At 39.0% G+C, this 13,802-nt stretch overlaps 1 protein-coding gene and 1 long non-coding RNA gene across 4 annotated transcripts in view; one reads left to right on the top strand and one right to left on the bottom strand.

The window, feature by feature from the left end:
* Positions 1-4,364: 4,364 nt before the first annotated feature.
* Positions 4,365-4,926, bottom strand: LOC141372472 (uncharacterized). Its single transcript, XR_012377732.1, has 2 exons — positions 4,805-4,926; positions 4,365-4,531 (listed from the first exon to the last, which is right to left on the bottom strand). It is a non-coding gene; the product is annotated as an uncharacterized lncRNA (long non-coding RNA).
* A 166-nt stretch (positions 4,927-5,092) lies between these two features.
* The window catches only part of MTHFD2L (methylenetetrahydrofolate dehydrogenase (NADP+ dependent) 2 like), a 135,183-nt gene continuing 126,473 nt past the window's right edge, over positions 5,093-13,802 (top strand). For all 3 annotated transcript variants that reach the window (XR_012377945.1, XM_025887712.2, XM_073891789.1), the window contains exon 1: positions 5,093-5,347. Coding sequence is in view for 2 of the 3 variants with exons in the window: in XM_025887712.2 (XP_025743497.1) it covers positions 5,214-5,347 (134 nt within the window). In the remaining variant the exon portion in view is untranslated. The remainder of the gene's footprint in view (positions 5,348-13,802) is intronic.

The following is a 13,802-nucleotide window of genomic DNA, read 5'->3' on the forward strand; positions in this document are numbered from 1 at the left end:
TTCTTTCTTTCTTTCTTTCTTTCTTTCTTTCTTTCTTTCTTTCTTTCTTTCTTTCTTTCTTTCTTTCTTTCTTTCTTTCTTTCTTTCTTTCTTTCTTTCTTTCTTTCTTTCAATTCAGTTAGCCAACGTATAGTACATCATTAGTGTCTGATATAGTGGTCAATGATGTGCTTTTTAAATCATTGCCAAGCTTTGAGTTCATGAAATATGGGTGCCCTCTAGAGGCTGAATTACTTACAGAAAAAGTGATACACAGTACTCTTAGAAAAGGGGCTTCTTCATTAGAGAGGGATATGGATTACATCTAAAGAGAACCAACAAATGTTTCAGTCCTGTGTTTTATCAATTTTGATTCAGTTTAATTTACATAAATAAAACATACTTGTTTTAAGTGTGTAATTTGATGCGTTTCACAATTGTATAGACCATGTACTATACCACAATCAAAATATGGAACATTTCTATCAACCTCAAAAGTTCTTTTGTACCCCTTTTAGTCAGCCCCAGATGAGCAGTGCAATATGGAATAGAAATGGTGAGAAAAGACATCTTTGGCTTGTTCTTAATCGTAGGGGTCTTTCATCATGAAGTAGAAGGTAAGCCGTGGGTTATTCCTAGATGTCCTTTATCAGCTTGATGAATGTCCCTCTATTTCCAGTTTTCTGAGAGTTACTTTTATCATGAATAAATGTTTAATTCTATCAAATACTTTTTCTATGTCTGTTGAGATCATCACTGTTTTTTCTTCTTCAATCTGTTACTATGGTGATTACATTGATTATTTAATGTTGAACCAGACTTACATTCCCAGAATAAACCCCTCTTGATCATGATGTATTACACATATTTATACATATTGCTATTAAGTTTGCTATTGTTTTGACGATTCTTGTTACTACGTTGGTGAGGGATCTTGGTCTGTAGTTGACCTTTCTTGTAATGTTTTGATATCAGGGCAATGGTGGCCTTATAAAGTGAGTTAGGAAATGTTCCTTCTTCTATTGTCTGAGAGATTTGCATAAGATTGTTATTATTGCTCTCTTAAATGTTTGAGAGAATTCATCAGTGAAGCCTACTGCCTGAAGATTCTTTGTCACATGGTTATTAATTACTAATTTGTTTTTAAAAATCTATAGAGAGTTATTAAATTTTTAAATTTTGGGGGTCAGTTTTAGATGATTTGTGTTTTTAAATAAACCTGTCTATTTTATTTTAATAGTCAAATATACTGCATTAAAGCTGTTTATATTATTATTTTATTAACATTTTAATGCCTTTAGCATCTGTAGTGATATCCCCTCTTTTCATTCCTTATCATGACCATCTGTGAGCTTCTGAGGGAGTTAATTTTGCCCTACCTACTTTCTGCTAAGTTAGCCTTCCACAGTTTGGTGAACACTTACAGAAGACATGAGACTCCTGGACAGAGACAACGAAACTTGTTATGGCAAAAGTAGTTGCTAAAAATGACCAGTCCAGAAGGGAAATGAAGAAAATAATTTCATTTATAAAAGTTCATATGAAATACATAGTAATAAACCTAACCAAGGAGGACTTATACACTGAAAACTACAAAATGTTGCTGAAAGAAATTAAAGACACAGATAAACGGAAAGACATCCTGTGTTCATGGATCAGAAGACTTAATGTTACTAAGATGCCAATATACCCAAAGCAGTTTACATCACTAGATTTAATGAAATGCCTATCAAAGTCCTAACAGACCTTTTTTTGCAGAAATAGAAAATCCCATCCCCGAATTCATATGGAATCTCAAGGGACCCTGAATAGCTAAATAATCTTGGGGGAAAAAAAAAGAACAAAGTTGGAGGTCTCACATTTTCTGATTTCAAAACTTATTACAGGGCATATTGTTAACTTGGATTTGTGTATATTGTTTTATATTCCAATACTGTGTTAAGCTATTGAGAAACTGCTGTTCTTATCTACATTCCTCTGTACTTAAAGTGTTTTTTCCTCCTCCTGGCTCCTTTAAAAAATTTGTTTTCACTTTGTCACTGGTTTTGAGCAATTTGATTATGATATAATTTGGTATAGTTTTCTTCATGTTTCTTCTGCTTTGGGTTCACTGAGCTTCTTAGACCTGTAGGTTTATACTTTTCACCAAATTTGGAAAATATTTTGCTGTTATTTCTTTAAAAAGATTTTTGTTCTCCATCCCTTCTCTTTGGGGAACTCCAGTTATATTTGGTGCATTGAAGTTGTCCCAAGGCTTACTGATGCACTATTATATTTTTTAGCCTTTTAAAGAAAACACATTTCACCTTTGATAGTTTTTAGTGTTTCCTAATCTTTATTTCTGCCCCATCATTTTGCCAGCTGGAGGAAGGGACAGACTTATGGCCATATAGACAGCCCATACAAGAAAGAAGTGGAATTGTAGATAAGGAGGAATGAATAGACTAGTAAAAAGTGCTTTTGGTTCAACTGGTTGTACATTTTTTTTAAGACTTATTTATTTGAGAGAGAGAGAGAGAGAGAGAGAGAGAGAGCGCGCACCTGAGCATGAGTGGGGGATGGGGCAGAGGGGGAAGGAGACTCCCCACTGAGCAGAGAGCCCCGATGCGGGGCTTCAGACAGAGGATAGGGCAGAGCAATGACCAATGTATCTCCATATGAGACAGTTACATATTCTTCACAAGGCCAGATGACTAAAGAAAGCTTTGAAGTGATGTAGTTATGTTTTGAAATGTGGTGGTATAAATGGATTCCTTATAAACCTTCATAAACTACTTTTTAAGAAATTACTGAACACCCACTCTTTGCTCAATGCTATGCTAGGTACAATGGGGATATAAATGAAGTGGACTAAAGGGCATGCCTTCCTCCCCCATCTAGAGCACAGAATACTGCCTATGTTGCTAGACTGATAACTACTCCTGGGCTGGAATCCTTCCTATAGGGTAATCACTCCTGGCTGCTATCCTAGCCTAATCAGACTACAACTACCAGGGACCAACCTATAGCAAGACGAATGTTAGGACAACTGGTTCCTTGTAATGAGACTGCATACCAGAGGAACCCAGAAGTGTCTCATCAATTAGAGAGATATAAAGTTATTATAAGATTTGGGGAAGGGTAGAGGTTAGGTGAAATTTACATAAAGCAATATTTTGGTAGGCTCAAAGCAGAAAAGAGCTGTGTGTAAAGGGGTCAACATCAGGTTGGACTGCAAAGTGGACCCAGGGGCCTATTCCTTGGAATTGGTAAAGGTAAGATGGATGTGGAATGTGTTCAGAAATCCCTCATCTGAAGCTTTTTAGGTAGGTTGGAAATAAAGGCTGCTTCTTTTTTGAAATTGACTTAGATCATGCAGAATAGGATGTTTCATTCTTATTCATTTTTTTTAAACATCAAATTTTCTGACAGTTATGATTTTAGAGAACAAGGATTCTAAGTAAGAAAGCGGTGGTCAAAGGGATTGTGATGAAAATCACAGCTGCAGCCTGATCGTGAGAGAAATATTCTTTCCTTTCCCCTCCGCAGCTGGTTTTATCTGTCTCTTATCTGTGTCTGTTATTTGTAAAAAAAACCAAGATAACAGGTCCAAAATGGAGTTGCTTATGCTAAGCCCCACTTCACCAAACTGAGACTTAATGAGCGTAGAGGCCAAGTGCCGGCCAACACAAGATGGGCCACTTGGGCATGAACATTATTTTGCCTTAAAAACAATCCAACCCAGCAGATTCAGAAAAAGTTTTTCACTTCCCCCTCAACTGCCTGCTTTACCAGGAAGAGAGCTATTAATAGAGATTCCTCTTTACCTAAGAAACTTATCTGCATAATAGGGCACCTTTGTTTTCCAAACATCTCCTTTCACCTTCCTGTTAGTGGGTCTCTCTCCCTTTGTATCCTCAGACCCCTACCCCTCTCCTTAGCTCATATAAGCATCATGTTACCTGTCTTTGGAATTTCCAGGTCTGTGTGGATTCCCCATATGTATGCTATTAAATTTGATTCTGAGTCCCTGTACATAAGGTATTAAATTTGATTTTCTCCTGTTAATCCGTCTCATGTCAATTTGGTTTTAAGTCTGTCTAGAAGGACCTCCCTAACTCTTCCTCCCCATTAGTTTCCTTTGTCCTAGATATGGAATCTTAAACCAGCAACCAGGAATCACCTGATCAGCACTAGTTAGGTATTGTGACTGATAGATCCCTGCCATCCCCTAAAGGAAAGTAACTTTGCAATAACAAACCCACCTTTTTTGCTAGTGTAACTTTCTTGTTTTTCCTCCCTTCTGCCCAGAAAAGTCTTTCATTTTGTACAGCTCCTCAGAGAGCTTTTCAATCTGCTAGGTTGGATGCTGCCTGATTCAAATTGATTTTTGCTCAAAGAAACTCTTAATTTTTAAAAATATGCTTCAATTTGTCTTTTAACATATTCCAGCATAGTGAATCGTCAGTCTGACTTTTACTTTTTCAGAGGGAGTTGATATTTTGCTTCCTCCTTCGTTGTCAGTTCACCACACAATGCAGGCTCCTAAGCTGTGTTAACTTGGTCATCAACTCTGGAAAAGAAGAAACATTGGTCATTTTTTCCCTTCCAAAAGGGGAGATAAGGTAGAGCCATAGAAATCCTAAAGTTCACTCACACTCACACCTTTGTTTCTCTCTCCAGCTCCCAGGTATCCCAAGATGGTACTAAAGGTGTAGGAAGCAAAGAAGCGGTTAACATGCTTCTGGCTTTAAATCAATTCCACGTAGCATCGGAGGTGGCAGGACATTTCTGGCTGGGGTCAAAAGAGGCATGCTGCTTGGACTGATTAGTTTAGACACCTTACCTGTGGCCTCACTGTAGGAAGATCAGAGGTGTATCGGGTGGGTGAGAAGTCACACCGCTAACAGCCAGTCTCAGGGACGCACCCTTTCCCGCACCCAGGAGTCCCGCTCCCCATCCACGATCCTTTGCTCAGCCAGGGGCTTAGGTCCTGGCCCCGCCCCTAACAGTCCCGGAGTTTCTTTGGCCCCGCCCCCGACCGGCTCAGAGCTCTGTTTCTGGCCCCGCCTCCCGGCATCCTGTAGACCCCGCCCCCAGCCCTGAGCTTGGCTCCCGGCCCCGCCCCGGCATGGCGCCCAAAGCCGGCTGCGGGAGGGACCGGCTCTCCGGCCCGGCCGGGTAGGGGCGGAGCTCAGTGTGCAGCTGCGAAGGTGGAGCCTCCGCCCGGAAGCCGGCGATTCGCGGCCATCGCAATGCTGGCCCGCGGCTTCTCCCTTCTTGGTGACTGTGTGAGCCGCATGCTAGCGCAGGGCGGGAGCGCCGTGCTGCCGGGGGTCCCGGGAGCAGCCAGGCGCGTGTTCCGGGGCTTTCGGAGCAGCGGCGTGAGGTACGAGCGCCCGGGACGCTCGCTGTTCTCGGGTGTGGGTGCCGACGTGTGCGGAGCCGCCGGCTGCGGGAGGGGCGGCGGGGCGTGGGCCGCTGGCGCCTGCCGAGCTTAACCGCGTCAGGCCAGAGGCTCGGGCAGCCGCGCGGCGCGGCGCGGCTGGGGGCGGGGCCTGCCTAGGCTTCGAACTGGGCCTTGCGGGCCTTGCGGGCAGGTCGCGTCGACCTCAGTTCGGGCAGCCCGGATGTGGTCTGCTTTGGGCTCTGGCGCCAAAATATTCCTGTTTTGCAGGAGGTACAGTGGAGTGGTTTAGGAAGACATTTGAGGCCCTCAGGAAAGGCGAGGTGGAAACAGGTGGTCTGCGTGTTTCAAGTAGTTGGTTTTGTTTTGGTTATTGTTGTATTTCGTAAACAGGAGTGAGCGTTGTCTGGATGGTTTACTAGTGTTTGAATTTCTGAATTCCTTTGTTGATGGTAATTCTGAGGTCTTTTCCAACTCTAAAATTCGTAATGATTTCACAAAATCAGATACTAATCTTGATTTCTCAGTTTTTTTCTGTATGGCTCTTCCCAAACCTCTTCAATCTAAGATTGAAGTAATCAGTCTTAGAATCATTGCATCTCTTTGGACCCCGTCGCTGGCTAGTACATTACACGGACAAAACATGGTATGGTTTTAACTTCTGCACAGTGGCGCCCCGAACTCTTCACTTTTCCGCCATCTACTTGTTGGAGTTGCAAACTCAAACCTAAGCATCTAAAAATATATTCCCTTGACCCAGAGCCAGTGAGTCCAGAAGAGATTCTGTTTTCAAGACTTTCAGGACTTCCAGTAACACGTGTTCACTGCAGTTCTACGCGCTCAGAGATTGTGTCTTTTTCATCTTTTTGTATCACCAGTGAGCAGCACAAGTACCTGGAAGAAAGTAATAATCAGTAGCGGGAACATAGCTACTGCTTATTTAATTTAAATTGGTTGGCTCCTATTTTATATATGTATATTTAGTTCTCAGTCTTGAGTGACTAAAATAAAAAGATACCTATTTCCAATAGGGTTTACTTTAGATGTAGTTTCTGTTGATTAGGTCTTGCACGAAGATATGTGAGACTGTAAGTGATTCTGAGTTCTGGTTAATGAAGCTCTCTGGTGTTTGAAAGAATTTGCCAGTTGGTTTGGAATAACCAACTGTACTATCTAGGAAAAGCAGATTGTGTAAAATTTTGTTTGAATTGCAGAATTAAAGGTATAATGTACTATAGTAACAGTATTTTTTGGATTTCAGTTGTTTTAGGGCTTCTTTCCAGAGTGAGGATAGCCTTTTCCAGATTGTGTAAGTTGACGAATTTCCCTTTGTCAGCTTGATGTAAAGAACCCATCACCTCATCCTCTCCATATACTTTGAATGGGAGTCAACAGTTAGAACCCAAACATTTCCTGGTAGCCACTTGCCTCCTACGTACGTGGCACAAGCAAAGGGATAATTCAGATCTTGTAAATTGTATTTAATGGTCTCTTTATAATTTAAAAGATGAATGCAACTGTTTTGGAAAGCTTTTTATAAAAGATTTTATTTATTTATTTGTCAGAGAGAGAACGTGAGCGTGGGCAAACAAGCAGGGGGTAGCAGCAGGCGGAGGGGGAGCAGGCTTCCTTCTGGGCAGGGAGGCTGACTCGGGACTCCATCCCAGGACCCTGAGATCATGACCTGAGCTGAAGGCAGATACTTAACCGACTGAGCCACCCAGGCGTCCCTGGAAAGCTGTTCTTAATATAAAGAAGTATTACTTTCAACCCAACTGCTTTCAGCCCCATTTGATATAGGTTATGACTATAAAAATAAATAATACTTTTGGTAGTTTTTATTTTCTTAAGGCAATGCTAATCAAGTTAGGTTAGGATGGTGTTTTTGACATACTCTTGGCACTGAATACCACATATAAAGGTGAGGTTGGCTGTCAGGTTGAGAAACACCTGTGGACTGTTGGGTCTCGGGTGGGGAGGAACTCGGACAGTGTGTTGATGCTTATTGGTGTCTCTTTTCTCTTCTAGGACCAGCAGAGAGAAGAGATTCCATCTTCCAGAGGTCGCCACTGTCTGCCTCCCCACTTGTCCCCATCCTCAGTCATCTTTTTAAATAATGTAGTTACACATTAGTTGTCTAGTTCTTCATAGTGAATGTGGTTTAATCAGACGTCAATCCTGTTGACTTGAAATTGAGCCTTAGTGTTGGTTTTTTTTTTAAAGATTTTATTTTATTTATTTGACAGAGAGAGACACAGTGAGAAAGGGAACACAAGCAGGGGGAGTGGGAGAGGGAGAAGCAGGCTTCCCGCGGAGCAGGGAGCCCGACGCGGGGCTCGATCCCAGGACCCTGGGGTCATGACCTGAGCCAAAGGCAGACGCTTAAGGACTGAGCCACCCAGGCGCCCGCCTTAGTGTTATTTTTATTGAAAATTGTCTTGAGTTTGATAAACTCTTTTAAATTAACAGATTTATTGTCAGAGCCTTAAAAAAAAAACGAAAAAGCATTTTTGATTATTTTTCATATTTTTGACTAGATACCTATAGTAATGGAACATATAAGTACTTTAATGAAATATTTAATTGGAATTTCAAGAAATAGTCTTTGGCAGAATTTGAAAATTACAAAATGTTGATGTATCATTTAAGCTTTCTCTCATTTTTAAGATTTACAGTGAGTTTTTTTCTTATTTCCTCATGAGAAATTAGATCTTATTAATTGGAAGAAAATATATTTACTGTCAAAGAAATAAATAAGCCCTTATATTTGTTGCAGCTTATTGTTTTTTTTTAAGATTTTATTTTTTTTTTTAAGATTTTATTTGTTTATTTGAGAGAGAGAGAATGAGAGATAGAGAGCACGAGAGGGAAGAGGGTCAGAGGGAGAAGCACACTCCCTGCTGAGCAGGGAGCCCGATGTGGGACTCGATCCCGGGACTCCAGGATCATGACCTGAGCCGAAGGCAGTCGCTTAACCAACTGAGTCACCCAGGCGCCCCGCAGCTTATTGTTTCTTGAAATGAATTATCTAAATAGCCAAAAAGTTAAAAATAAAAAAAATTATAGTGATTAAATTTTTACTATTTTTGCTTTTTTGTGTGAGTTTACAAATGAAAATGTCGCTGGATTATAAATATCACATGAATCTTTGGCCCAGTGTTTTCAGTGTATGGAGCTAGGCAGCAGCATTTCCCATTTGGAGGGGATGTTACACACCTTATACGTTAATGCCGTGCTCAAAGCAGATTTGCAGGTATCCTACAACAGGGACTTCCTAAAGCTGCATCCTACCTGAACTTATTTTCAGTAATTAAATGGATATCCTAAGCGTTTGTTCCATGTTTATCCTGTTGCAAAGTGATTCCCAAACTTGTTAATTTGGCAGATTCTCTTTGTCCCTTCCTCCTGATATGATGCCTTTTAGTATTTGTAAAATTTTGTGTCTGGCCTATAGCTCTTGATGGAAACCTCCTCACCTTTCTTTATGTCTCATTGACAATGGCTGTGTAATTTTTGCAACTAGACCAGCATTTAAAAAAAGAAAACAAAAAACTACAATTTTGGAGTTATTAAAAAATACTGATTTATGTTAGTTAACTATTCATGTCTTGCAGAGGGAGTAGTTGGAATTTTATAATTGAAAAAAGACCAGATTTCTTCAGTAAGGCTGTTCATTTTTATTCAAACTCTCCCCTCTAGTAGTCATTCAGTATTTCTGTCTCTGCAACAGAGTTATTTGATGTAAAGATCCTTTTATCCTCATGTGAAGCTTGAAGGACCCAGACTCCAGTTAGGACCATTACTAAAGCTGATTTTTCATAGACTGATTTCAACCTGATACGAGTTAGTTCCGATGACTAGCAAAAGCAGTTTCTCAAAATCATATTTTGTTGGGAAATGTGATAGTGTGGTTTTCCTATCTTAATGCCTTACCTATCTAATGAGATAGCTATCTGGCTACAATGTTGATTTCTAAACAGTTCTTAATGTCATTTTAAGTATAGAACCTACATATTTTGCCACTTAGTGTTTTTGTATCTGAGTTTTATGTCTGTGTCCCAGCTGTTCAGAAATAATGTGTTCTAATGTAATGTCTCCAGAATCAAGTTTTCTGTTAAAATGGGTCAATAGATGAAAAAAGACTAGTATTAGATGAACCATGAGAGACTGTGGACTCTTGAGAAATAAACTGAGGGTTCTAGAGGGGAGGGGGTGGGGGGATGGGTTAGCCTGGTGATGGGTATTAAAGAGGGCACGTATTGAATGGAGCACTGGGTGTTATATGCAAACATGAATCATGAAACACTACATCAAAAACTAAGGATGTAATGTATGGTGATTAACATAACATCATAAAATTAAAAAAAAAAAGACTAGTACTAATCTCAGATCTTGTTACTCAAGTCATGGTGTTAGGAATAATTAAGCAGTTTCTTTATGACCTGAATCTTTGTTTTTCATATGTTATCTTTTCATGTTAATACCTTGATTGGATGATTAAAAACATCAGGAAAAAACAAAAATGCCACATAATTTTCCATGGTAATATACTCTCCTGGAATTCTGTGGAGCCCAGTGACAGGTTTGAAAATAGTTTGGCTTGGAGATGATTAAGTTGTGGAGGGAGGTTTAAAGAGATTGGAATTTGGGAGAAAATTGAACTGTCAGTGAGTGGGATAAATTAATGATTAATAATAAATGAGATTTGCTATTAGGTGCCTTTTGGACCAGATAAAAAATACTTAAAAGATAGAAAACTTTGTGGTCATAATGAAGATAGAAAATTTTGTGGTCAGAATGGAACATAATCTAAACCTAAATTAGTGTCAGAGAACTCAGGGTTGGGTGTTATCCAAGAATGCTTATCCAAGCTGCTCCACTTAACATTACATCATGTCCATTTTCTGTGTTGCTGTTGTTTTTACTAATATTTTATTGGTTGCATTATATTACATTAAGTCAATTGGTCATAACTTACATAACCATCTTGGTATTGTTCAGTGTCTAGTTCTTAAAACATGAAATAATTTACTCTCAGATTTAGGTCATGTTCTTGTCAACATCATACCAACAGGGTTTGTTCACTTAATGATCTGAAAATGATCAGTGATCTATGTAGGTTTCTGTAATTACTCACAATAAAGAGTGCCTAGAACCAAAAGACTAAAGATTCATAATTCTAAAGTTAGGGCATATATAGTTTAAAATAGGCGACCCTCTCTTCCCCTATGATCCTCTGTTTTGTTTCTTAAATTTCACAAATGAGTGAGGTCATATAAAACAAGAAGAAATCAGAGAGGGAGACAAAACATAAGAGACTCCTAATCATAGGAAACAAACAGGGTTGCTGGAGGGGAGAGGGCTGGAGCGATGGGGTAACTGGTTGATGGGTATTAAGGAGGGCACATGATGTAATGAACACTGGGTATTATATAAGACCAATGAGTCACTGACCTCTACCTCTGAAACTAATAATACATAATGCATTAATTAATTGAATTTAAATTTTAAAAATTAAAAAATAAATGTCCCCTCCCTACTTTGGTTATTTATGAATAACTAATGAATATCATCTTGCCTTTAATACACTTGTGTGGTTGAAAAATAAATTCTTACTAGTATTCAGTGAACTTTACTCTGTGCTAAGCACTTTGCTGAGGTTTTTTTGCATAAGTATATCCTTTTATCCTCACAACAGCTGAAGTAGACTATTACTATTCCTAATAGATTGGGTGATTGAAGCTTAGAAAAACTAAGTAACTTTCCCAGGCTAACAGTAAATAAATGGTGAAGACAGGGTTTGAACCTTAATGATCTACCCAGTGCTTTGCTCTATAAGCAACTTATAATTATTGACATATCTCACTATTGTTCCTCTTCTTGAAAACATTTATTAAATCTCATAGAACTTTTGTGAATCAAGAAAGCTAATTTTGCATATAAATCTTAAAAATTATATTGTCAGATTCCCTTAATGAAGGGTATTTCTTTTTTTTCCTCTCTTTTTTTAAAGATTTTATTTATTTGACAGAGACACAGCAAGAGAGGGAACACAAGCAAGGGGAGTGGGAGAGGGAGAAGCAGGCTTCCTGCTGAGCGGGGAGCCAGATGTGGGACTCAATCCCAGGACCCTGGGATCATGACCTGAGCCGAAAGCAGACCCTTAACCGACTGAGCCACCCAGGCGTCCCATGAAGGGTATTTCTTAACCTAAGACTTTATGGACAGATTTTAGGGGATCCATAAACTTAGATGGGAGATCTGTATCCTCTAACAATTTTAGCATTTTCTTCAGTTGTAAATGTTGGCAACAAAGCACAGTAATATTAGCAGTATTTGAGATATTGCCAGTAAAACCTCAGATACTTAAATATTACAGTTGATGCAGAGATTCAAAACATCATATACACTCATCATTACTTTATTATGGTAGTTATTAGACCTGCCACTAGATGCTGTTCTTTAATGCTTTAAAAACAAAAGTGATAGCCATATTTAAAAAAAAACTGGTTTCCTTGTAAACCTGTGTATTTTGTATGAAACATTCAAAAAGATTGTTCTGAGAAGCTCTCCAAGGGTTCTTGTGGTACAAAACTTAGCATCTAAGATTCTGAAAAAAGCATGAATGTTGTTTAAGTAGCTACTGATGTTCTAATTTACAGGTTAGGGACCTGAAAGAGATGAATTGCAAAATTGAATAACAGAATTACGCAAAATGAGAAGAACTTGCTTTTAGGTTTTGTTTATATTGATTTACAAAAGTATAATTTCTGATAAAATAGGGTATAAGTGTAGTATTTAGGATGTGAAATGAAATGTTTTTAAAATTCCATAAATTTAACACTCCTAAGTATTCATTCACTTTCAAAAAATTTATTTACTTCAAAAGGCTTCCTAGTACTAGTAATTGGTTTTATTGGGTATATAATTTGTGCTGGTTCCCTGGGGTTTCATTTCTGTTGTACTAATTCAAACTCAAAATCTCCAAGTGAGGCCCTAAAATACACAGCAATTAAGCTGTATGACCTGCAGAGAAATCTGAATTGCTAATGATTGTATTAGGCTTTTTTTTATCTTTATAGATCATAAAACAGTCCATTGCAGCCCTAATTAAAGTTGTGGTTGAAAATGAGATTGAAAGCTAGGTGCAGAAGTGGGATGCCAAGTATACAAATTAAATATACTGCTGATCATGGGTAGATTTTATTTGTTATTTTACTATTTTATAAAGGAGTATTTTAATACCCAAGAAAAGTAGTGATTTATTTACTACTTTGCTTTAGATAATTAAATACTACATTTTGTTCTAGTAACCATAGGTTAGGATGGTTACAGTTTATTTCCTGGAAAATACAGAGAAATAAACAAGCTCATGGAAGCAACACTAAATGATGGCTTTCTGGTCTCATATTGCTCCTTGGTTATTTGATATGTCACCATCTGTCACTTAAAAGAGCTATTTTTACAAATCAGCCAGTCAACTTTTAGCCAAATCCCTTTCTGTAAGTTAAACAGAGAACATTCCCATTATGTGGATAAGGAAATTGCATTCCTTTCAGAGCAGTTACGTGAGTCTCAGATTCAGGTAGAAATCTGACTCCTGTTATGAGGAAGACAAAAAGGGGACAGAATTATAAAGGCTAAAGTTCACAAGTGCAGTTCTCATTTAGGTCCTCAATGCAAAACGGATTGAAAGTAGGTTAACTGAGATTGGTTGGGTTAATATGCAAATGAGGGATTCAAGGTAAGGCTAAATCTAGGCTGAGGGTGTGTAGCTGGCAAAAAGTTCAGAGTTCCTCCAATGAGGACCTGCATAATTTCCTCCCTACAGCCTTTGCACACAATTTGAAAGAGACTTAGGCTTGCTTGCTCGATTTTGAAATCTCCTTTTACACTATTAATGGTGAACCAGGGCTGTCTTCTGGCTGGGGATAAGTAATTTGTAATGTATTATCCTGCCCTACTACTGACCACCCCCACCCCCACTGTGATTTATTGCTTTTTAATGAAGCAACATTTAATGCCAGCCCAGCAATGGGAGGAGAATACTGAAAGGGAGAGCTCTTTGTCCTGCCTTCTTTGGGGGTCACTTGCAACATTACCTATTCAGGAAATTACACCTGAGCAAGTAGACAGGGTGCCTTGTGTGAAAAATATCTCAGGGGTCAAATTGACTGCACTTTATTAGTGGCAATGGGAATATATAAGTTTTTGACCAAACCACATTTTTAAGAGTAAAAAGAGATGTTAAAATAAAATTTGATGGGGTGCCTGGGTGGCTTGGTTAAGTGTCAGCCTTTGGCTCAGGTGATGATCTCAGGGTCCTGGGATCCAACCCTGGGTGGGCTCCCTGCTCAGCATGGAGTCTGCTTGTTCCTCTCCCTCTGCCCCTCCCCTTGCTTGTGCTTGCTCTCTCAAATAAAATTAAAAAAAAGAA

Source organism: Callorhinus ursinus, unplaced genomic scaffold (assembly GCF_003265705.2).
Source record: "Callorhinus ursinus isolate GAN/ISIS: 27379988/994484 unplaced genomic scaffold, GSC_fseal_2.0 scaffold4, whole genome shotgun sequence".
Taxonomy (NCBI): Eukaryota; Metazoa; Chordata; class Mammalia; order Carnivora; family Otariidae; genus Callorhinus; species Callorhinus ursinus.